General features: G+C 36.0%; 1 protein-coding gene across 11 annotated transcripts in view; it reads right to left on the bottom strand.

The window, feature by feature from the left end:
- KDM6A (lysine demethylase 6A) overlaps positions 1 to 22,899 on the bottom strand; it is a 157,824-nt gene that overhangs the window by 47,449 nt on the left and 87,476 nt on the right. For 10 of the 11 annotated variants that reach the window (XR_014183119.1, XR_014183120.1, XR_014183121.1 and 7 more), the window contains exons 7-12: positions 14,814 to 14,868; positions 11,978 to 12,012; positions 8,394 to 8,487; positions 3,659 to 3,785; positions 1,111 to 1,209; positions 522 to 741 (exon numbers count right to left, since the gene is read on the bottom strand). Coding sequence is in view for 8 of the 11 variants with exons in the window: in XM_082043114.1 (XP_081899240.1) it covers positions 522 to 741; positions 1,111 to 1,209; positions 3,659 to 3,785; positions 8,394 to 8,487; positions 11,978 to 12,012; positions 14,814 to 14,868 (630 nt within the window). In the remaining 3 variants the exon portion in view is untranslated. Of the gene's footprint in view, positions 1 to 521; positions 742 to 1,110; positions 1,210 to 3,658; positions 3,786 to 8,393; positions 8,488 to 11,977; positions 12,013 to 12,596; positions 12,681 to 14,813; positions 14,869 to 22,899 lie in introns of those variants that run through there. The other variant, XM_082043115.1, reaches the window with a different exon arrangement.

Here is a 22,899-nt window from a genome sequence, read left to right as displayed (position 1 = left end):
AGCCTACTTTAGTAAGAGCAAGTCCATGAAATCTTCCTAAATGCTGTAGCTAATTATGTCTTAAAGAGAGGATAGATTTAAAATTTGGCGTTTTAGAAAGGTGCTAAGTATAAAGAGGGTAACCAGAATATAAACCTTTGTGAGAATCAGAACAAAGATGAGCTCTGGATTCAGAGGTCTCATAATTCCTTTTTTCTGAAATTGCAAACAAGAGTGAAAGATAGCGTGTATGTATTCTCTCTATGTTATGAGAACTTAAAAATGAAGACAATACAAAGAAAAAAGCAAAGTGATGTAAAACAGTGTGCTTTGATTAAATGTGCAAAATAGGGTTTATAAGGAATTAAGATTCACTTAAAAATGAAGAAATAAAATATTACAGGCTATGATATGCTTACAATACACATGAAAACAGGTTATACACACCACAAACAACTGCAAGTTAAACTTGTGTGTTATTTCTTCCCTCCCCTCTGCTGTGTATTTAGAAGAGTATTTCCCACTTAAAACTTTAGTTTTACCTGTAAATACTTTATCCGTGCTGCAAGTGCAGAGGTATTACTACAATTTTTGCTCCTAGTTGCATTTAAGTAGCATTTAATGGCATCCTGAGGCTGGTTGCAGGACTCATAGAGTGTGCCTAGGTCCATCCAGGCTGCAGCATGGCCATGGTCCAATTGTACAGCACAGATATAGGCCTGTAAAGCATCCATAGGCTGATTTTGCTGTTGATACAGCACACTGAATAGAAAGATTAGTGAAGTTGAGAATTAATAACAAAGTCAAAATACAAACAAGTCACATAAACACAACCCCTTCAAAACCCTTAATAAACCTTGCCATTATATAAAGCATAGTAATAAGCATAAAAAATACATATCTTAACATGCAAAGCTCACATATACATACCATATTCAGTATTTTAAAAAACTGAGAAAGCAATTTTTTTAAATTTAAACTTTAAATAAGACAAGTCTGACAAGATGAAGATATAAATAAAAAAGCTTTATGGTCCCCCTTGAGAGCACGAAAGAGTTAGTAAGCTGATATTGTTTACTTATATATATTAGCATTGAATTATATCACTGAATTACCCTGTATCATTCTTACCCTATAGAACACCATGTATCTGCACTTGCTTCTGATTTATCAATAGATTGCCTATAAGATATAAAGGCATCCTGAACTTTCCCAATACTTGAATAGCACCTGGGAGAAGAAAAAAAGAACTTGGGTAATTTTTATAGAAGGTCATAATTGAGGAAGGCTTACCAAGACTGATCCGATAAACATTAAGTCATGAAAATACTCATCTAGATGAATCAAAAAATTTGCTGTTTCTGAACATCAGGCATAAACAGACTCAGACATCTTAATCAACATGTACTACTAATTATCTATTTGAGAAGTACTGCAAAACTGCTCAAACCCTAGCTTACTGCATTCGTAATGAAAACAAATTTTAAACATTTTAAAGACTTATATTTCTTTCATTTGTGATTACTTATCAGTCAATAAACAATATTTATCTACAGACAACATTATAAAGAAACAATTTAGTTACCTATGTTATGAAAGAAATGGTTATGAAACTTCATGTTCTATAAGAAGTGTTTCAGAATTATGATGAGATATTAACCAACTCAGGATGGGTCCTGATTGCCTGGGAAGCTTTTCATGTGCATTCTCACATCTCAATAAGACTCAGGTAATGAACAACAAATTAATGGGTTTTACTGCATATATAAGCAGAAATATCAAAACTCTCAAGAGAGCTACAATTATACTACAGGGAATAACACCTATATTTTGAAACTAAAAGCTTCAAATAAAGACAATAATAAATATATATATGTTTATATATATATACACACACATGCATTAGTTCAATCTACAATAGCTCTGCTTCTTATGTATGTTTGTAATAAGTTTCCCTGTTGAAAAAATAACCAACAGCTTTCAAAATACTTAAATAACAGAAAATTTATTCTAGTAAAAAATGAAAACCAAGCAGAAGAGTACAGGCACAGGTTTTACAAACATGCTATACTCTTTCTACATATTCTTGAGGTACATCAGGAAAGGAACACAATATAATCTACCAGGACCTTGCCTAAAACCATCCATTAAGTTAGAATACAAAGTTTCAGAAGATCATTTTAATTGCAGTCTAACCCACGTTCAAACAGACATGTTTCTAATGGTCAACTTATCAGATACAGGATGACTCTGATTAGGACAGCACTAATATTAAGCACCCAACAAAACTTAAAACAGTGATGGATTTTTTTCAGTGGAGGAGGAGGGTGGCAGTGGTATGTTTCTGAAAGGCAGCTTTAAACCATCTTGCTATTTGGTTTGGACAATCAGCACAAGAAGAAAAAACACAAGGGAATACATGAGGAAGGAAAAAGAGGAAGAGTGGACACAGAACCCTGTTCCTGTCCTCTTCTGCCAGCGTATGGGCTGAAGGAATGGAGCACAGAAACATTTTTGCTCTAGTCCTCCCTGCAGAGTATAAGAGATGCTTCCACTAGATTTTTTTTTCCCCATTTCCTGCATTTCTCCCCCTTCTTTGCATGGTCCTGTTTCACTCTAACCATGCAACAGCTGTGGCACAGCAGAAGCAGGAGCATGGCAGCTGCGCACACGTACTTCATGGAGCCCTGGCTCTGTCCTGCTGCTATGTAAGAACCCAACTAGCTCAAGGCATGTGGAATTGAACTACTGATGAAAAAAAAGTTTTCAGCTCAGTGGATGACAAGCCAGATGATCCCTGGCCCATTTTCCCTTTTCCCCCCACAGCTGCTCCAGCCCTCTGCCCTTCACACTGAGTGCCCCTGTTCCTCCCTTAGCCTGCAGACAGCTGGTCCAAGAGCCCTGGCTTACAGAACAGCTGGAGGAATATAGTTAGGATGACAAAACCAAGAGTAGGTTCCAGTTGTATGTGCCAGAACCTCCAAGAAAGTCAGCTAGGAGATACTAAGGTTAGGATATTAATTCTAGGTTAGGATGTTAAAAGTCATCAAATTTATATGACTTACATAATTTTCCAGTAAAAAATTCTGTCTGATAGTACAGAATTAATACAACACTGAAAGAGATATTAGAATGGAGCAACCTGAGACATCTTGGCCTAATATTTAGTTGCAATGTACGCTGTTTAGAAATGGACAATACCTGGGAAAATAGTTGCATTTTAGTGCAATAACTGATTGAGATTAGAAGGGAGATTCTAAGAAAGAGATAAAGAATCGTGAGAAAGGTATGAAGAAAAGTAACAACATTTACAAAGCATTTAGGAAAAAAAAAAAGGGAACAGAAGATGCGGTAGTATTAGCAGGAAGAGGTAAAACCAGGCAGAGCAGACTCAGGTTACTGTAAATGTGTAGATTGAATAATAACTACAAAAAAACAGGACCACTTGGGTTACATACTTAATTTCAACTTCTAATTTATATTCATCCCAAATATGTTAGCACCTTGTCTTTTTATACACTTTCCAGAAAACTAGACTTCAGTAGATACACATACATCCTTTCCCTTAATTTTTCCTCTGAAAATATTAAGAAGAAAAACAACATAAGATACTCACAATAATGAGTATCATCAAAAAATTTACAGATATGGTTACAGTATCTATAAAGTAATTTCTCACCTTCCAAGGAAATACCAGGATTGACCAGAATTTGGATCTGCTTCTAGAGATTTCTGGAGATATTGTATAGCATAGCTTTCCTTGGTTGCCTTGTCTCCAAGCTGATCCACGGTGTGATGCATCCAGCCTACAAAAAGAACCCATAAATGGCAGAAGTGAAATTCCCCAAGACCATTTAACACTTTGGCAGAGAAAGATATTCATAACATTATTTCCTCTTTAATAAGAGAAATATAAAACAATAATATCACTTACATATAGTATTATGAATGAAACTTTTAAAGTTCTATACTACAATTACATGACAAAAGGACTCCAGGTCAAAATTAATTTCAAGTGCTTTAAAAGCAGGTGTTTTTTTTGGTTTAAATAATTTCCTGTGAGGTTAGTAACACAATTATGAACTGATCAATCTTCTATTATAAGACATTAATCTGAAAAGGTAAACTCTTTCCCCCTCTGAACACAGGTACCTTCCCTGTCATTGTGAAAAACGCCACCATTCTTCCTGTCACACACATTAATTAAATGTACATTATGTTCAGTTCTCTCCTTTTCTTCTAAATCCTCATATTTATCCCCTATCTACATTTGGGCAATTCCCCAACAGAACACTGGTAAGAATTTTTGTTTCTCCACTTAAATCTTACATTGTCATTTCATCTTCATTGCTACAATGTCCTTTCCATTCACCTCAACAAATACAATCACCTCTCACTGCATAACAAACCAGCTAAAAAGATCACTTTATTTCCTTATCTAACCACACAGCGTATTCTTTCAAATGTGTATTTTTATTTCAATAGACTAGACAAATCATTCCTCTGCTCTTTAAAGGCCCCCCGCAATCTACGCTCTCATATAATCTTCCACGTGCCACTAAAATTCACCTCTGCTCTAGCACTGACAGAAGACTTGGTTGCCATTTCAAATAAAGCACCTTCATCACCTTCTCAAGCCACTCTTCATCTACCCCTAGAGAATTCCTTTAAGCAGTCACAAAATCACCTCAGTGCCGTTCACATCATGAGTACAAGGAAATCCTTCGTAACAGGCAGCTGGCTTGCTGAAATCACTAATTAACGACACTGGTCAGCAATATCCAAGTGTGTGATTAATCTCCATGCATTTGTCTCAACAACCCACTGCTTTCAGCCAACATTTGTAAAACGTAAGATGTGACAATGGATTGTCCCTATGCTTTTATAGTGTCCTGCCAATAAACGGTCCCTTGTGGAACACTACAATATCAGTTCCATGAAATATCCAAGGTTTCTATAAAGTTTTAGGTACCTACAAAGTTTGGCACACGTCTGCACTCAATGTCCATTTAAAACCTCTGTCAGGTAAACTTCAGCACCCTAAGCTTATCCTTTTTGATACAGTCTAACTACATGAACAGGTAATATCACTCAAAAGATGCAGATCAAATTCAGATCTCGTCTGAAATGCTGGACAATGTAGGACAGGCTGAGAACTGATGAGTATTTGCACCCTTACTTCACCCTCTGTAGTCAGACTACACCTTAAATATTTTACTCCACCTGTTATATTTTATTCCATGAGCTTATAGCTTGTTAACAGTCACAATGATACTTTTGCAAATGGAAGGCTAACTTCTAAGCTTTAAAAAAAGGCAATATAAAGAAAATCATATCAATTGAACAACATTTGCCTGACGTGTCTTAAGAAGTATCACTTGCAAACTGTGATCAGAAGCACAAGACTGAATATTTCATGGACTGCAGGAAATGTCAGGTCAGTACCCAAGTGCTTTCAGTGCTGAAAGAAAGAGTATTCTATCTTGTCTGAAGATGAAGACAATCTTTGCAGAGACATAACATAAACAACTTTGTCTCATGGACTTCACAAACAAGCTATGATTTTGATTCACATCTCAAGTCACTGAAGTTCCAAGTATACAGAAAATACTCATCCTTTAAGAAAAAAAGGCTTATGTGAGGTTGGTTATCAGAATGTACCTGCATAACTGTACACCAAGGATAAATGTATCTGGTGCAGTGTCAGGCAAGGCCTGAGATAAAGGTAATAGTTCAGAGAATATAAAAAAGAGTAAAAAAAGACATTAAACAACTTCCTGAATCTTTGGAAATGTTGTGTGGTGATGACTATTTTCTGTTTCATCTGTTTCAATCCTTGACAGATTGAAAGACGACACGTTGTATCTTCATATCTTTACTGAGACAGAAACTAGAATTAGCAATCCCTATCAAGTTTCATCGCTGAAACAAGGGTTGCTTCCCAATTTTACCTTCCTGTGCAGGGAAGTGAAAAGGCAGAAAACAAGAGAGAGGGCAAGGAAGAACAAAGAAAAAAGTTTTCTACTACAACAGCACCGGTAAAGGAAACTGGACCTCTCTTCTCATGCATAAAATGAACATACAGAAAGAAGGTGATGTCCCATTTGCAAGACCTAACTCCAATTCTCAACAAGCATATTGACTCCTCTTCCATTCTTGGGACATTTTTAACATAATAACCAAAAATTTTGTCCATCTGTCACAAATGTTCCATGCTCTTTTCCAGGCCTCTACAATCTAACTTGTAACAAATCCCAGTGTTGCCTCACAAAGAGGATGTGCTAGCCTAGCTCATGCTGCAGGGATTTTTTTATGCTTATCAATCATTCTCATGCTGAACTTATGGCAGTGGCTTTTACCCCAATAAACATCATCATTTCAGTCTCCTAAGAGATAAGCCTCTTTCCCATTTTGGCATCTCACAGTGGGACAGCACCTAGGAATTCCCCCCTAGCCAAAAATCACTGGGAAAGTGCTTTCAGAACTTCTAAGCAGGTGCTTACATTGCTCGTACACTCTTCTTTATGCAACTGCTGAGTATGATTGGAGAAAAAACACCAGGACAGATTTGATCTTCAGTCTCATTAATTTAATGTAATTTTAGGCAAAGCAGGGAAAAAAAATATATTGTTTGGAAAGCAAATGAAATGGCAAAAAAGAAGAAACTGCTCGTATCCAACTGTACAAATCTTACTGTTACATCTACCCAAACTAGTCAGCATGCATCAGCTCAAATGAATGCTTATTATCTGAGAATCGCAGGGTTCTCCTCTGCAGCAATCTGCTTCGGAAGCCAGCAACAAGAGCAAAGATTTTAATAATTCTCTCACAAGACATCTGAACTTACCTAAATGTCAACTCTGGCTCCAGAAACATTAAGTAGCTAAGGAAAATTATAAATAAAGGGTATATATTTTGATTTGGTTTTGCCAATAACATTCTGGCAGAGGGCAGGTACTTTCTACGACTGTTTTCTAACCAACATGCTCCCATCAGACTATGCTTCCTGAGGAGGTGCTTTTATTACCGGCTGCTAGAGACTAAATCTGCAATACACACCATAAATACCACTGGTAATGGTGAAGAGCAAAAGAAATGCTATTATTCCTTTAACGTTCTGGTTAAGACCACTCTGCCCCTTTCTCCACATATGAATTACCCACACTGCAAAACCAGGTGACCTATGCTGGTTGACTAACGAGAGTTAATCCTCAAAGTCATTGTTCTGTGCTAGCACAGAGACCTGCAGTAGGATTTTATGCATACAGCCATAAGCCTTTGCTCCTGATGTGGCAACATATATCAAACAGAGTTGAAAAAGCATTGACCAGCTATTTTGGGAAGCCTGTCTTCCATTGATCATATGCACAGCCTCTCTGGATGAAATTGCTGACAATTTATACTAGGTGGGATAATACCAAGTTAAAAAAAATTCAAAGGGGATACTAAAATATAAGCAACACTGTTGTGCGACAGCAAAAAGAACCTACCCTAGCGTCCTGCAGTGAACTCCTCCAGGAGTTCCATTTATGATTTCACACAGAAGAATCAAAAGCTAAATAAATCAGCCCACTCCAAATCCATACACAACATATAATACAAAATAAAAAGCATTCTGGCCGTAACTCAGTGCCAGTTACTAACTTGAATTAAATGACCACTATGTGAAGTGGGAAAAAAATAAAAATGGGCATAAGCAGGCTAAATTAATATTTAGAATAATAAATTAGATGAAGAACATGGAGAAAGTGAATGAAGAAGTTTTGCACTGGGTTGAACAATTTTAACAAATATTCTGGCAATACTTTTATAAGGCATATAGGACAAAAGTAATTTATTCTACCCATCCATCAGAAAATTTGGTCTCAAAATCATATATCAGCTTTCTATAAATGCGGAAGATGAAAATTTAAAAAATAATACTTTTCCTCTCTTTATGTGGCTTCTTTTACGGAATCTGATGATAGACCTTTTAGTTACAGAAATAGGTTTTCATTAAGTACTATAATTAAAGAGAAAGGTAAATTTTTGTCATTTTCTTCTGTTCTGCAACAGGGAAGAGTATTTTGGTTTAGAGCACTTAGTCTGGGTATTCAAGGGATGTCCTCAAAAGCAGAACACAGAATTCTAACTGCTGCATTCCTTCTCTGAAAAAAACAAGCTCTCATTACCCAAAACCTGTAACACACGTACTGTAGCAAGTCTAAGAACTTTTTAATTTTCTAAGTTTAAGTAAAATCTTTTCCTCCTCTCTTATTTACTTAATTATCTACTGTTATGCATTGTATTTTGGGTTAAAATCTCTATCATACTCAGTGTTTAAGACTCACTTTGGGAATGGAGCCTTAAAAAACACTGCTGGAGGAAAAGATGGGGAAAAGAAACACAGAAAAATGTAAGTTAATTTTACATACCTAACTGCTGTAAGACAGTTGCTTTTACTTGTGCAGGAAGGTTTTCGATCTGCAAAAGTTGTTCATAAGCTTCCTTTGCAGAGTGATACTTTCTCTGCAAAAGGAAAACAGTAAATGGATTAATCATAAAGCCTACAACAGACCAACAATAGCAACGATTTCACAGCACTGACAGCACACGAACACATTGACAAAAAATTCTGGAACTTTTTTTTTTGGCATACAGTGCATATGAAAGCTTTAATGAGTGACGTATATACACCGTAAGGGAGTAACTTTCATAAATGTAGTATTGAACATAAATTAACTACCTAAAATAACTGAGGGACATCTGCAAATTATTAAATTGGTTCAACTCCTCATATATGCATTATGCTGCTTCTTATACTAAAATGAATTTACTGTTTTTAAGGGGAATCCTTGAATGTGAGTATACATCTGAAAAAACCCTACACAAATTCCTCCCAAGAAACTTGTAACATTGAAATAAAGATCATCGGTAATTGGCAGCTGGTAAAATTTTGCCCCTTTCATTCCTTCCTTAGGTATATTAGAACTGCCTTTTCAACATATTTATTGTCATGATAAGAGTCCCACCACATGCAGAATTAAAACATATCCATGGATTATGCCTAGAGAATGAAGGCATGACATCTTATTATTTGCTATATAGATCATGCTTAAAGCATGGAAACACTCAATTCTTAACTTCCTAGATCAACAGGTCTTAATATAGAAAACACAATCCCAGGTTAGGATTGTGGTCTTTATTGACTAATGGAACAGTATGAGCTCTTTTGTGTATGTAAAAGGTTAAGACTTGATAGTTTTGGGGTTTTTTTGTTTTGTTTTGTTTTTTTAATAATGTCAGCATTTATCTTTGTGTTACTCTAACAATAATTGTTTACAATGAACATATTTTAATTGTTCTGTTCCTTCTCTCCCACAGAAGTCTAGAAGACATAAATACTGAGGTCTGTTAGTAAGAGTACTTTTTTTTTTTACTTTCTAAAAATTCTAGACAACTTTTTAAGAAAAAATGTACTTTCAAATAATTCAACAGTAGACTTCATTCTGTCAAACAGATGAAGAAAGTACAAAAAAAACAGGGCCACCTAAATGTAGATAATTATCATGTACATTTGTTTTACGTAAAGAGCACATAGTACTGACTACTGGTGTTTTAAAAGAGACAACTGGGAAGAAGACTCTAAACAACATAAATACCTACTAGAAGTTAAAAATGTTATTAGGTTCTTAAGATCTCACAATCAAAGAAGACAACTCTGTTGGTTTTAGAACCTTATTCTATTCAGGAAAAAAAAAAATTAAATTAGCAATTACATACTTTCAAATGGGACAAAGGGAAGTTGGTAGAAAAGATTTTTAATTGGTGTTCATGAAATGCAGACAACTGGTAAGAAAACAAATAATATAAATAAATAAAATATCCATGGCCAGCAAAATAAGAAAAAATTAGGAAAAAATTTAAAATTTTGCATTGGGAACAAAATTCGTAGTTTATGACTATGAAGGATAAGCGAATGAACAGAAGTTCAGTGTATAACATGACAGCAGAGGCAGCCATCAGGATGTCAAATAGGTAAATATTAGTGCCTAATACTCCCACTTTGAAAGAGATGTTTACATGCTTGGGAGGATTCAGAAAGTCCTATTAAAATAAGGCATGTTTTCCAGATCTAGAATGTTTTTTACTTTTCTTATTTGATGTCTTATTTACCCTTGAGAAATCTCTCTACATATATGCCTTAAAATATTACAGAAAATTATCACAATATTTACATTTGTTTTTATTTAGAAGGTTAACTCCAAAGATCCGACGCCCTTGATATTGGCTGCATCATAAAGAGTCTTAGAAATGGGAATGGGGAGAGGAACCCTATCTGACATCTTTCTTTAGACACTGTATAAGCTGCCACCCTAAATAGCAAGAGGGACTCACACAGCCACAGATGAGATACCAGAAAATAACATTAAACACCATGAAAAACCACTGCTAACTCTTATCAGCGCTGGGCTGCTCTTGTTCAGAGGCTGGCAACCCATCATTTAAACTCCATTACTGTGAAGGTACATAATTAAGGAGTGAATTAACTTTTTCATTAAATATTAGAGAGTAGACAATTTTCAAATATATGGAATGGTTCAGAAAACTGTAGCGCCATGTCCTTTAGAACAAAGCAAGCAACCAGCCTGCCTCCAAAACATCCCCTCATTGTGTCAGAGGTAAGATCCAGAACAAAGTAAAGATCCTTTGTGGTTCCAAGTTTCTCAAATTCCAGAAACGAAGATACTCCTCCCAATCAGAACTGTGAGACAAACCAAGTCTAACAGCAGAATGCACTGAAACATTTTTGCTCTGACTCCAGTTAAAATACAATTCCTGCTGCCTATGACTGTCAGTCACAAAGCACAGCTTAAGCACTTGCAACATTGGTCACACAATTATATAAGGCACATGGCCCAGTGACCTGAGACGTTCAACTTTTTACTTCGCTCTGACAGACCAGAAGAACTAATGTGTTGAGGGTGGTTTGTTATCTAAACTTGTCAGAGTTGCTCCAGTGCTCAGAATGAAATCTGGATGGTGTCCAGGTAAGAAACAACAGTCCATGAAGTTTCTTAATGGTTTTGCAGGCTGAGGATTTCTGTCCTGTCATGTAGCTTTGCACCAAAAGCAGTCAAAAGAAAAATATCTTATCAAATGTATATCTTTCATTTATACATAAATACCTAAATCCATTATTCACTGTGCCATCAAAAGACAGCACTTACTTTATCAAGCTCCTTTTTCAACTGATTGAAAATGTAGTTTAGTTATGCCTGTCATCCATTTTAATTAAAACAGTTTTTGTTTTCATGTCGCATCCCTTCCTCTGTCATATAATACCTATAAACATGATAAAGGGGCATATAATCTACATGACATGACCAGTCAGTGAAACTGCAAATCCATAATAGCTATTTCAGCAGCTGCTTGGTTTTAATGTACTCAGTAAGTGTTCTGTAATTTCCCAAAAGATTCACCTAAAAAAAATTGTGGTTGGACTTGACAGAGAATTAACAATGCAGCTTTATGTGATGTTGACTTCAGATCTCAAGTGTTCCTGTCACATATGTTCCATTAAATTTGAAAATTTCATATCAAACATACTTAAAAGGCACCTGGCTAGACTCGACTCTGTGTGTGTATGACAAACAATACCAATATACACGAATAAAGAAACCACTTATTTTTGATATCTCTATATAACTTTTAAAATAAAGATATAATCTCACACAAGAATTCTACTAAAAATGTTTAGGGTTGTTTGGGGCTTTTTTTTTTGCACTTGGGAGTATAGTATGTATGTACACAATAAGTTTGTTAAAATGGCTACTCTATTTTATAGCATGACAGTCAACATAGTATTTTTAATTTAGTCAAAGCAAACAAAGTTTCTTTAGCAATTCAAGACTAAAGCCTAACTTTACAAAGCATCTATAACCTGAATTCCACATATCGATGATGCCATATAGTTAAAAACTCAAGCACACTTTATAAAAAGGAGCTTAAAGTTTACCTGGATTTCGTATAAGTGGGCGATGTGAAACTGAACTAGAAGAGTGGGAAAATCAAAGTTATTAGCTTCAATGAACAACAACAACAATTACAATGTTTTTTTCAAGTTAGGTATCAACAATGTTTCAAATTTATCAAAGCAAAACCAAGACAAATTACATTTTGAAAATACAAAAAAGCTGTTTGTTTAAATAGATATTTTCTACTTATTATAACAGAACTGACAGAGAATTAATATTTATCCTAACAAAGCATTAAGACTGTAAATAGATATTGCAGAAAGGCAGTGTATGGATTTTCTCTGCATTCCAAAATACAGAGTCCATTAACCTTTCAGTAAACTTAACGATAAAATCTCTTTAAGCAGAGATGCACAAGAGAATGAAGGTAATATTTTCTGTACATAACTGAGTTAGAAATTAATATGTATTTTTTATTCTCATTCAACTGCCAAGGGACAGGGTAGCTGGGTTACAGAACAGAAAACTACATTATACGCTGCCAGCTTTATACAGGACCTTAAATTTAGGTGGGTTTTTTTGTTTTCCTTTTTAGCATTTGTCTTTGTCCTGTTGAAATTAACTAAAAGCGTTAATGACACATAGTATTCTGATCCTTACTGTAAAGCATCTTAAATTCCTCATATGAATTGTAGAGAATGCCGTAATACTACTAGCAACTCTTGGAGGCAAGGAAATTGCTGGCTGGAGACAGAAAATGAAAGTTGTTCAGGAGTGAAAACAGAGGGAAAATTATCCTCATGCTGCTCAGATCATTAAAGGAAAGGCTGAGTGCCTGATCTCTTCGGCTTGAGAACTGCTAACCTAGACTAGCCAGGTAGATAACTAAAGCTAGCTGAGATGAATGTAATTCTTATTCTGATTTGAGGAGGAAAGAAGAATTCCTTTGAGACAGACTTTTGCCTAATGTTCTTGAGGACTATATGTAAGAAAATACTTGTTTGAGCCAAGCTCAATTTATTTCAGTCACACAAATTTCTTTCTCTTGAAGCTACATAGTAGTGTGACACAGAGCTTTATATAAGTAATTTGGAGTTCTAGGTTTTCTCTTTGGGTCATAATGGAGGGGAATAGCTCCCTTTGTGCACTGCTTTGTCCTTCTCACTGTAAAGAAGGCAGCCTGGTGCACTTCAGAAACCAGGTCATAATGAAATGCATCATCTAAAATTTTAATAAACTGTTTGTGTTCCTTGCTAAAGGGCACATAACACACCCGTTATGTTCACCACATCGTCAAACTTCACTCTGCACTCATGAAAGAAAAATTACCCCCCCCAAAAAAAATCTCAATTTTCCCCTTGTAGCAAAACCTCTTCAGAGTGAAGCTACAAAAGGAAGCCATGCTATGCAGGGGAAAGAAACTGAAGGTGTCATATTAGAGGCTGCCTCAACAGAAAGATGTGCTTAGTACTCAAACATTTCTACTAGGAAGACAGTTGCTGTAATGCAGTTACTCACCCAGCCTTCAGACATGCAAGGGGTAGCAATTAAGGCCACCTCAAGCATTTACGTGACAGTACCGGACACCCTGGCTCAGGGTGTACGGTTCTCCTTCCGTCAAGCGGTACAGGAGAACCTGACAAAGAATCTCTCATGCCTCTTCGTTCTTTTCCTTTGGGTTTGTCAGGCATGGCACCCAAGACCAGGGGGCAATGGACCCCTTATATGGGGCCAAAGCTCTACATAAATCTGGAGGCAGAGGGGACTGGGGGGCAATGGTTAGGAAAACCTTACAAAAATTCAGAGATACTGCGAAAACTGATAAAGTTAGTGAGAAGTGATATGAACTAACATGAAATATAACAGAGAATCACATATCTGGTAGAAAACAATAAAAGCCTGTTGACTCAGGAAGAATTCTGCAAATAATTTTACAAAATTATAAGTGCCTGCTCCTGATAAGTAACAAAGCTTTGGAGAAGACCTTGTACCACATCTGGCTCCTCGATACTGAAAGAGCCAGCAGTTTCACCCATGTGAACAGACCCCCTTTCATTACCCTTGCAGACAGAATATTCACAATTCCATCCAGTTCTGAATTCAAGAAATAAAAATATGCTTTAAATACTTTATCAAATGCTTCTGAAGTTAAGAAGTAAATTAAGCTCAATACCAAGAAGAGCATGAAGGTACCTTAAAAACTGAGGGAGTAATTTCCTTCACAACTGTCTGCCTTTTAATTCTTACAGACACCAAAACACGCAGGAACATACACATATTCTTGCATACAATTCTACTAACTAGGTACAGATAAACACCTGCAGGATGCTCTACAGGCATATGTTAGATCATAGTTCACTAAAAGATCAACATGTTCAAGTACAGACTAATATGTAGTTGGCACCTAACAAAACAATAAAATTACGTTTTTTACTTTCTCTTACTTCAACAGCATAGGATTGATGCTGAATTTTAGATACATAAATTTAATTGGAATTAAAATGATCACTGAAAAATGAGAGATTATCAAGATACCCCAAAGTTTTAAACAATTACTATTAAATGTGTGAAATGGCACAAGCACTACATTTACAAATAAATAGTCAAATACTACATTTCCTCCAGAACTCAAGTCTTAAGAGCAATTAATAAGCTAAGTCTCAGTTTTTACTTATTGCATTTACTAAAACAATCCACTATTCCATTGGAATATGTGTCTCCATTGACAGATGAGACAGGCCTTGTAGTCTCCCTCTCTCAGTACTGATTCTTTTGATTTTGGAGGACTGGTTCATAAAAAAATTACTACAGTCATCAAAACAAGACTTTTAAAAAAATCTACAACAAAATAAATGAAAATACTTAAAGGTTACTTACTTTCAGCGTTAGACAAAGTGCAGGGATTGCAGTCAATCAAAGCTAACTGAAAATGCTGAAAAAAAAAAGAATTATTTGTTTTTCAAACAAAGTAGTACTAGCACATTGGCAAATTACTAAAAATAAATCAATTTAGTACTTTAAAATTAATACTGTATTTTACCATGTGTCTTAAAGAAAACAATTTTCAATTTCTGTTCAACTGTTTACTAGAGGGAAGTAATTTTTTTTTATTGCAAACACGTAGCAGTGCTGCTAGGAATGTAAGATGGCAACAGACATCTTCATAAAACAACTGGGATAGCATCGGGAAGAATGACTGTATCAAATGAATGGTCACAATTGGAAGATCCATTTTTCCTCAGAATGCACAACTGGGAATATAGTCATACTAGCTCAGAGCCTCACAGAGATCAACACTGAAACTCTCAATTTGTCTAGAAAAATATAATATTCTTCTTTCAAATTGAGGGATTTGAAGTCTTTTTGAAAAGCTGATCACTTGTCAAAAGCATTTAAAAATGAGTAACTTTACATTAAAACACAAGTTCATAAGGAGTTTATAAGTTCTTACATCGTCTCCTCCAGGTTTTAAGATAACTTCAGTTAATCATTAAAGCTTGTTTATTTTTAATGGCTTGTCCTGAAGGGATCCAAATAATATCTTTTAAAACATCTCTGCATTGTGACATTCAGAGCCAAGCATTTCAATCTTCTAGAAAGAAGGTCACGCAAGCAGAGCAATGAAGTCTGTCTGCCAGAAAGTCTGGATGTGAGCAACCATTCAATGACTCTCATGCTAATTCAGTGATCACTATTTACGGTTTGAAAAGCAACCAAGTATGTTAAAATGAATGTAACGGGCATATAAACTCAAGTGCCTCTGAATTTTTCCATAGGCTTCATAAAAAAATCCTGCACATAGTGTAAAATTAGATAAACATATTAATTCAACAGAGAATAAGGCCTAGGAATATAAGAACCTAAGAGACAGTATGCGAAATACTAGTTATCGTTATCTACAAAATAGAGTTTTAGATGGCTTCCAATAAAGAAAACATTACTGATGCTTTCGTATCTTTTGTTTTGTTAGCACAAAAATGACAATGTAGTTCCTGCTGTTTAGGATGCCAAACCAGGTGGCATTCAGGAGCTTATTAGTGTAGCTGGGAAGAAAAAATCCTTATTAATGGATGCACATGCAACTCACTTTCAGTATTGTCAGAGCTACTAGATACGAAATAACTTTTTTTTTCATGGTCCTAATAATACCTCATGTATATCATGCCTATATAACACACATATCAAAGATTTATAAAAAGAGTTTAACAGACCATCAAATTTCTAGATAAAGATTTTAACAGAAAAATTATTAGAAAATTAATTTATTATCCATAGTAAAGCATAAAAAGAGAATGCTGATGCTCTCATGAGCTCTGTGAGGCACACAGTGACACAGCTTATTCTCCTAACTTCTGCCAACGTAATTTGCAATACATAACAGCTTTTAAAAGATGAAATAAACTCAAGTTGAATGATAACCCAAATTTTGTATTTTTAATGAACATTTTAGCAATATCATTCCCAGAAGAGAAACGAACTCACAGTATCATTCCCAGAAAAAATGAACTCACATATACATTGCTTGTAAAATAACTTTTTAACCTTAGAGCAAGCAGTAAATAATAGCTTGTAAATATTAAATATTAACTCATTTCTCTCCTTTGCCTGTTCCTTTTTATATTGTTCAATAGTAATATAGAACTTAACATCCCCCCTCACTTACATTGCAATGCAGGTTGTGTGCCTCAGAGACATCTTTAGTCGGTTACCATAGTGATTCTACTAAGCAAGCAACTTAAAAAAGATTAAATAAAAATAAAATGCTCTATTTTATATTGAATTTTGCCTGAGAAAAGAAAAAATGGAGCAGACCTATATATTTTGGCCTGTCCATGTAGTATACCGATCTAAACAGTACAAAATCCATTTTGCACAGGTGTGTCGTCTTGCACTGTCACTAACAATTAATACGAAAAGATAAAGCAGAAAGGAATAGATCTGCTCTCACCTAGAAATGCTGTTATAAAAAATAAGCAGATCTAAAGAGAAACAACTGACAACTGTTCTGCAGTAGCTTTTCAGAAGTGTTACTGCAGTGAGACTCACTGAGAGAAAGCAGGCAACCATATAAGAAAATCTAACCATTTTAATATTTAAATGTGCCAGTAGTATCAGTGCTGTACAGTTGAAAAAAAAAAAAAAAAAGGAATATTCTCACCAATGCCTCCTAAAAATTTTACTTCTTACTGCTACATTATCTGACTTTTAGATTTCAAAATCCACATTATGAAAATTTTCTAAGTCTAGTAAATTTCTGCTTGCACTGTTAACTAGGCTATGAACAGTAAAGAAATGGATAAACCGAAGCCCACAGCAACAACAAAATAAACCATCTGCACTAAACGCTTATCGCAAAGCAATGCACAGAAAACCCAGAGCCTTTAACACCAAGAACCTTTGAAATGCACAAACATGAGCAAACCTACACCTCTTGCCAGATAAATAATACATAGCTCTCCGTTAAGTATTCAAAATCAGACAAAAAAAGCATGCATGCAATCTAACGCATAAAACCCATCAGCCAAAAGCAGACCCACTAATCACAATTACCAGCACCAAAAAATTAAAAAAAATAGTAATCATTTCCAACTTCCATTTCTGCAACAAACAGAAGCGGCCAGCAAACATCTGCACCTCTCTCAAATATTGCAGTACTGAGGCTGGCTACTGCTGTGTGAAATAGTTATTATGCAGGAGAGGCCGCTGCAGTTCAGAGAAGACATACAATACCTCAAGGCAGACAGCAGTCTATAGAAATTCAAATCCCGAGTAAGAGGATTTACCTAGAAGGCAGTGTTCTGAATGTTAAAAAGTAACCACCTCTCTTTAAGAGCTGCAGCTCAAGTCATAGTATACCTTGATTTCTAGCCATCTGTAATTGCACAATTATCTACAGCCTATTTTGTCTCCTCTGGAGTCCTTGACTTGCCTCTGACTGTGGAAACAATTTCAAAGGTAACCTTTCCAAGGATCAGAAGTACAGCAGATTGCACATAAACAGAATTGATGAAAGGATCAGGTCTGGTAGTAAAATAATAGTAATCTGACACTGATTTAGGTAACTTAATATGTTTTCACTACTAGAATGAAACACCAGTTCTCCTAATAAATTAGTCCTTTGCAATTTAAGGGGCAAGTACCCAGGTTTTTGTTGTTTCTTTAATCAATAAATGGCCAACACAGAAAGAACTGTTTTTTTCTTAGTGCAAGATTTTCAGTTCTGCCTCTGTTTACATCCAAGCCCGAGACCTCAAAAATAGTGATTCTACTCCCACCTCCTCTGGAGGATGACATTAACACATTTAACAGCTCTCGGTTCTGTATTTCTTCAGTCAGCAAGGCAAGCCATCACTTGAAACCTGACAATCCTCACAGACTTACCATGAAAGAGAGCTCCATCATGACTCAGTAAAATTCTGTCAGGAGATGGCTTTTTCTGCCTATGTGCCCTAGGTGTGATGCCTATGTTCCTGAGAGCGGGCTTTGTTCAGAGAAGTAGGACACGGGCAGTCTTGCGTAAGCAGCCGTGGCAGAGCGCCAGGCCTCCATTTGCTAGGCACGCGGGGGCCAGGGACAGGGTCAGGAGAGGACACGGGCGACATGTGCTGCTGCATCAGCTCATCACTCTCCAGTGTCTTATGAATTCAGAACTAATTCATCTTGTAAGATGAAGGTTTGTGTAGTGTAAACACTCAGTTACTTTTGCCCAACATTAAAAAACCTACAACACCTCCAAGACTGAGGAAAACTGTTACATGGACAGGGCAAAAGGGTAAAAGAAACAAAGGTCACATACAGACATAAACTGTAAAACAGCAGTAGTATACTCAGAGGAATCTCTTGCTTTGATGAACTGTACCTGAAAAATTATTTTTGAACAGAAAGACCAACCTCTTATACAGTATACGAGAGGGCTTTTCACAAAGCAACATTAATACCCACATTGTTTGCATGTTTCACCATTACTTGTGCAGCATCAAAATTTAACTATCCCTGTGTTCCAGCCTGATGGACAGACAGAAGCAACAAAATGCTGTTGGGAGATGGGATGCCTGGAAGCTTGTCCCCACTGCTGCATCACCAGGCACCACAGTGCCGCAGTCGTTTCAGGACCCGCAGCTCTGTCTCCAGCCCAGGCAGCCACCTGGGCCGAACCACAAGCACAGTGCAATCCTTGCCGGGTACCTGTAGCTACCTGACCAGTAGCCTGCATGCCACTTATTCCTGTGTGCCCTGAACGACAGCCTGTCAGTCACAGGTAATACACCTGGACCAAGATCCACATCCACAAGAAGGTCCACAAATTAAGTGAGTGTATCAGCACCAACACTCAGGAGCTTCAATGCTCAACTTCAAATCAACTGTCTCCTCATGTTCTCCCCCCCACCCCCTAATGCGAGAAGACACCACACAGCATGCAAATTCCATTTTAGCATTTCCTCTTCTTTGTAATCACAACATTTCTAAATATACATACAGTTCTCTTTTATAGGAAAACTCCAAAATTACTTAAAAAACCCAAGCAAATTTAAGAAAGGGAGAACAAAACAAAACACTCTGTAGGCCAAACACTATAATATCATGATCCACTGTCAAATCCAGTTGCTGTTTGACTGCAGTGCCATGCTGCACTAAAAAACTTCCAGGTTTTTATTTCTTGTATGTGCCTCTCCATCATATGCATATGTAAACTACAAAGACTTGGAGAGTAATTTGATTCCCAAATGCTGTTTTCAACCACTCCCATTTTTATTAAAATAATATTTTGACTAATTTCATCTTGCTTTCCACAAAATGCTTTTGTTTCGTGGTTTTTGTTTGGTTTTGCTTGTTTGTTTTTACCTAAAAATGCTGCTGATTAGTTTCTGGTAGAATTATAGACATAAAAATAGACATGAGAAATTAAAACTTCGCCTAATTGTACATATTTTGACTAGTTAATTTTTCTTTAATAATAAAAAATGAAACCACAGGGTTTTGATTTAATATGTTAAGCTTAAAAAAATACTAATCTAAGCACATATGGAAGGTAACTGTTGTGAAACAGCACTTGAAGGCTTGAAAACACAGTTTTTCACTTTCATCCATTTTTGTTTATAATTAAGAAAAAGAACATTAAAAATGAACAGTATGTCTATAACAGCTACGTGTTGACACACAACAGCTGCAGTAGCTAAAACTATCTTTCATAAACATATAGACAGGAGAATTATCTGAATAAGTGACAGAAAAGTGTCTGGCTATAAATAAGTACCTTGAGCTGTTTATCTGTATATCAGTATTTAGTTTTTTTGTAAAGTATATTTCCCAAATAAATTCTAATTCTTTTACAGCCTTTTTCTTTTCCTAATATAAGAAGTATTAGCACTGATAATAAATGAGAATCTTTAGGAAAACAATTTAAAATACATAATTGTATTTAAACTGATGATTTACAAGCAAGATCAAAGCATAGGCCTGAAGCTACCTACTAGGACAGCTGTTTTGTGTATACCTAACGAGGAAAAAAGTCTAAAAGTAAAAGGCAGAATGAGTATTTTTACAAAAAGGCAAATGATTGAAAACATGAGAAATTTAGTTTTCATCCTCCTATGAGTTTTGTTGCTGGGTACAGGATGAATCTGCAATACTTAAAAACCAAACAAAATTCCTGAAGCACAACATAACTCGGTTTTCCACAAAATAACCTGCTCGAGTCCAGAGGCCCTACTGAACCCTCACTACAAAACAAAACAAAAACAAAAAAAAAAAAAAAAATCACAAAACCAACAAAACAGTCCACCAGCAAAAAAAGCCCAAACAAAAGCAAACAAAACTAAACCCACAGAAAATACCCCACCTAACCACCATTCAAATAAATATGAAAAACTAAGATTTCTTTTTTTCCCGTTAAGTAGTCTGTCAGGAAACAGGGTAAGTGAACTGAATTTTACATTCAAATGGCTTTCAGGATGGTAGCCCTATCTCCCCACCGAAAGTACATGATGATACTTCAGTGCCAGCAAGCAAAATGAACATTGGATGGAAGACCTGTTTCTCATAGCTTCCCTTTCCAATGTAACTCAGCACTTAAAACTAATAATATTAAAGCTGTACGTTTTCTTTTTTTCCTCAGCTTCTCTTTTACGTGTGTCAGTGGTTCCACACAACACACCCAGCTCCTCCTTCGTGCTGGACAGGAGGCACGGGGGATGCCCAATGTGCAGCAGCTCCTGTGTAGTTCCCTTCACAGAATTTTTCAGGTCCCAACAGACCAGACCCGTAAACAGTCATTTGGTGCCCCTGTTGCAGATCAAGCCAACCAGATCACCTGGTTCTCGGCCTGCAGAGCTCAAATGAATCTGAGGCAACATGTAATGCAAGAATGTTCTAGGAACTTCTCTTTGAAATATCTTTAATTCTGATGTATTTGCTAGAAATTGGTCAAGAATCAAAAGTACTTAGGAGAAATGAGAAACATCCACAAGACAGGATGATTACATATGAAAAAAAAAAAAAAAGAAGCTGAAACTGAAAAAATACATTAAATATATTGAAAAATTACTAGGCTAGCAAGTGACACGCCACAAATAACATGACACATACTCAGAAGCTTCAACGTTTTTGACAACTACATTTACCAAACCAATAAAACAATATATTATACTCTTAAGAGTATAAGTTCATCACTGTTACTATAGCTAACACCACTGAACACAGTATTCCCCGCATCGTTTGTAGGAAATGGCAAATAGGAAGGTGGCAGGAGGACACATAGGAAAGCGTGAAAAAATTACAACTGTGAGGTAAACCGTAATATCAGGTTGCTACTACAGTAATCAACAAAAAAAATCTTCCCCTCCCCCAGGTTATTGCCACTTGATTTGGAATTAATTGTACTGTTCTAATGAAGGGGGCAAATTCAGCTTTCATTTATCACCTCTGAAGGTAAAACTGCCATAACTGTCAAGTTACACAAAGAATGTACTCTTTTCAATCAGAAAGGCCACTTTCTCTCCTGCCCCACCCTTAATGTGAGCTTGAAGGCCAAGTCATTTTCAACAGCACTGGTGTTTTTGCCAGAGTTTATGGCAACGGCATAAGAGAGCAGTCAAGGATTCTCATAGTAATTTGCAAGTCTTAACTGCAGCAATGTTAGAAACATACAAAAGCAGCAACTGACTTCGAAATAACACCGAAAGTTGATTTTGTGATTGTTAAACAGCACTCTAGTAATTATCTTGATCATCAACATCTTAAAATAGTAAAAATAAATTTTGTCCTTAAATTGGTTACATAAAATATAGATGATTTATGTTAATGGTTAAAATTGTGAAAAACATGGAATATATGACCTTCAGATTCCCATCTTCCCCCTTTGCCTGTAGACTCTGACTGACAATTACTCATCTGTTGGCAATGCTTTATTCTTAGCAATTACAGACTTAACGTGAATGTCTGAATAGCATCAAAAATATTATGATATTTCAAAGTGCATTAATGCAACGTTGGTACAATCTGTGAAATCCAGAACAGTCACAACTGAACAGCAGATTACAAATTACTTCCACTTTTTGCCTCAGTGTCAAATAGGAAGCTCAAACTGGGCTACAAATTACTTTATACAGCTCCCCAGGGAAAGGGTCTGTGCTCAAGGCCAGTCACTAGCAGGCTGGATCCTAAACTCCATAACTATCCCGCAAAATACCAGATACTTCTGAAAAGATCTACAAAAAGAAAATTAAAAAAAAAAAAAAAAAAAGGAAGGAGAAAAAAAAAAAGCCACAACAAGACAACAGTGTCTTTTCATTTATGTCAGGTTACTTATCTTTTTCTTTTGTGAAGAGACGAAACATTCAGTTGCAGAGAATGAGACAGACATTTTGTGAAAACATCCTTTCGCACTCTATCATTGTATCTCTTTCTCATTTTATTCTCCCTATGCTTGTGCATAACCACAGCAGCAGCACTTCATTTTGTTCTC

This window comes from Streptopelia decaocto (assembly GCF_964273445.1).
Source record: "Streptopelia decaocto genome assembly, chromosome: 1".
NCBI lineage: Eukaryota > Metazoa > Chordata > Aves > Columbiformes > Columbidae > Streptopelia > Streptopelia decaocto.
The sequence above is the reverse complement of the archived record's forward strand: the minus strand, read 5'-3'. Positions and strand labels throughout refer to the sequence as shown.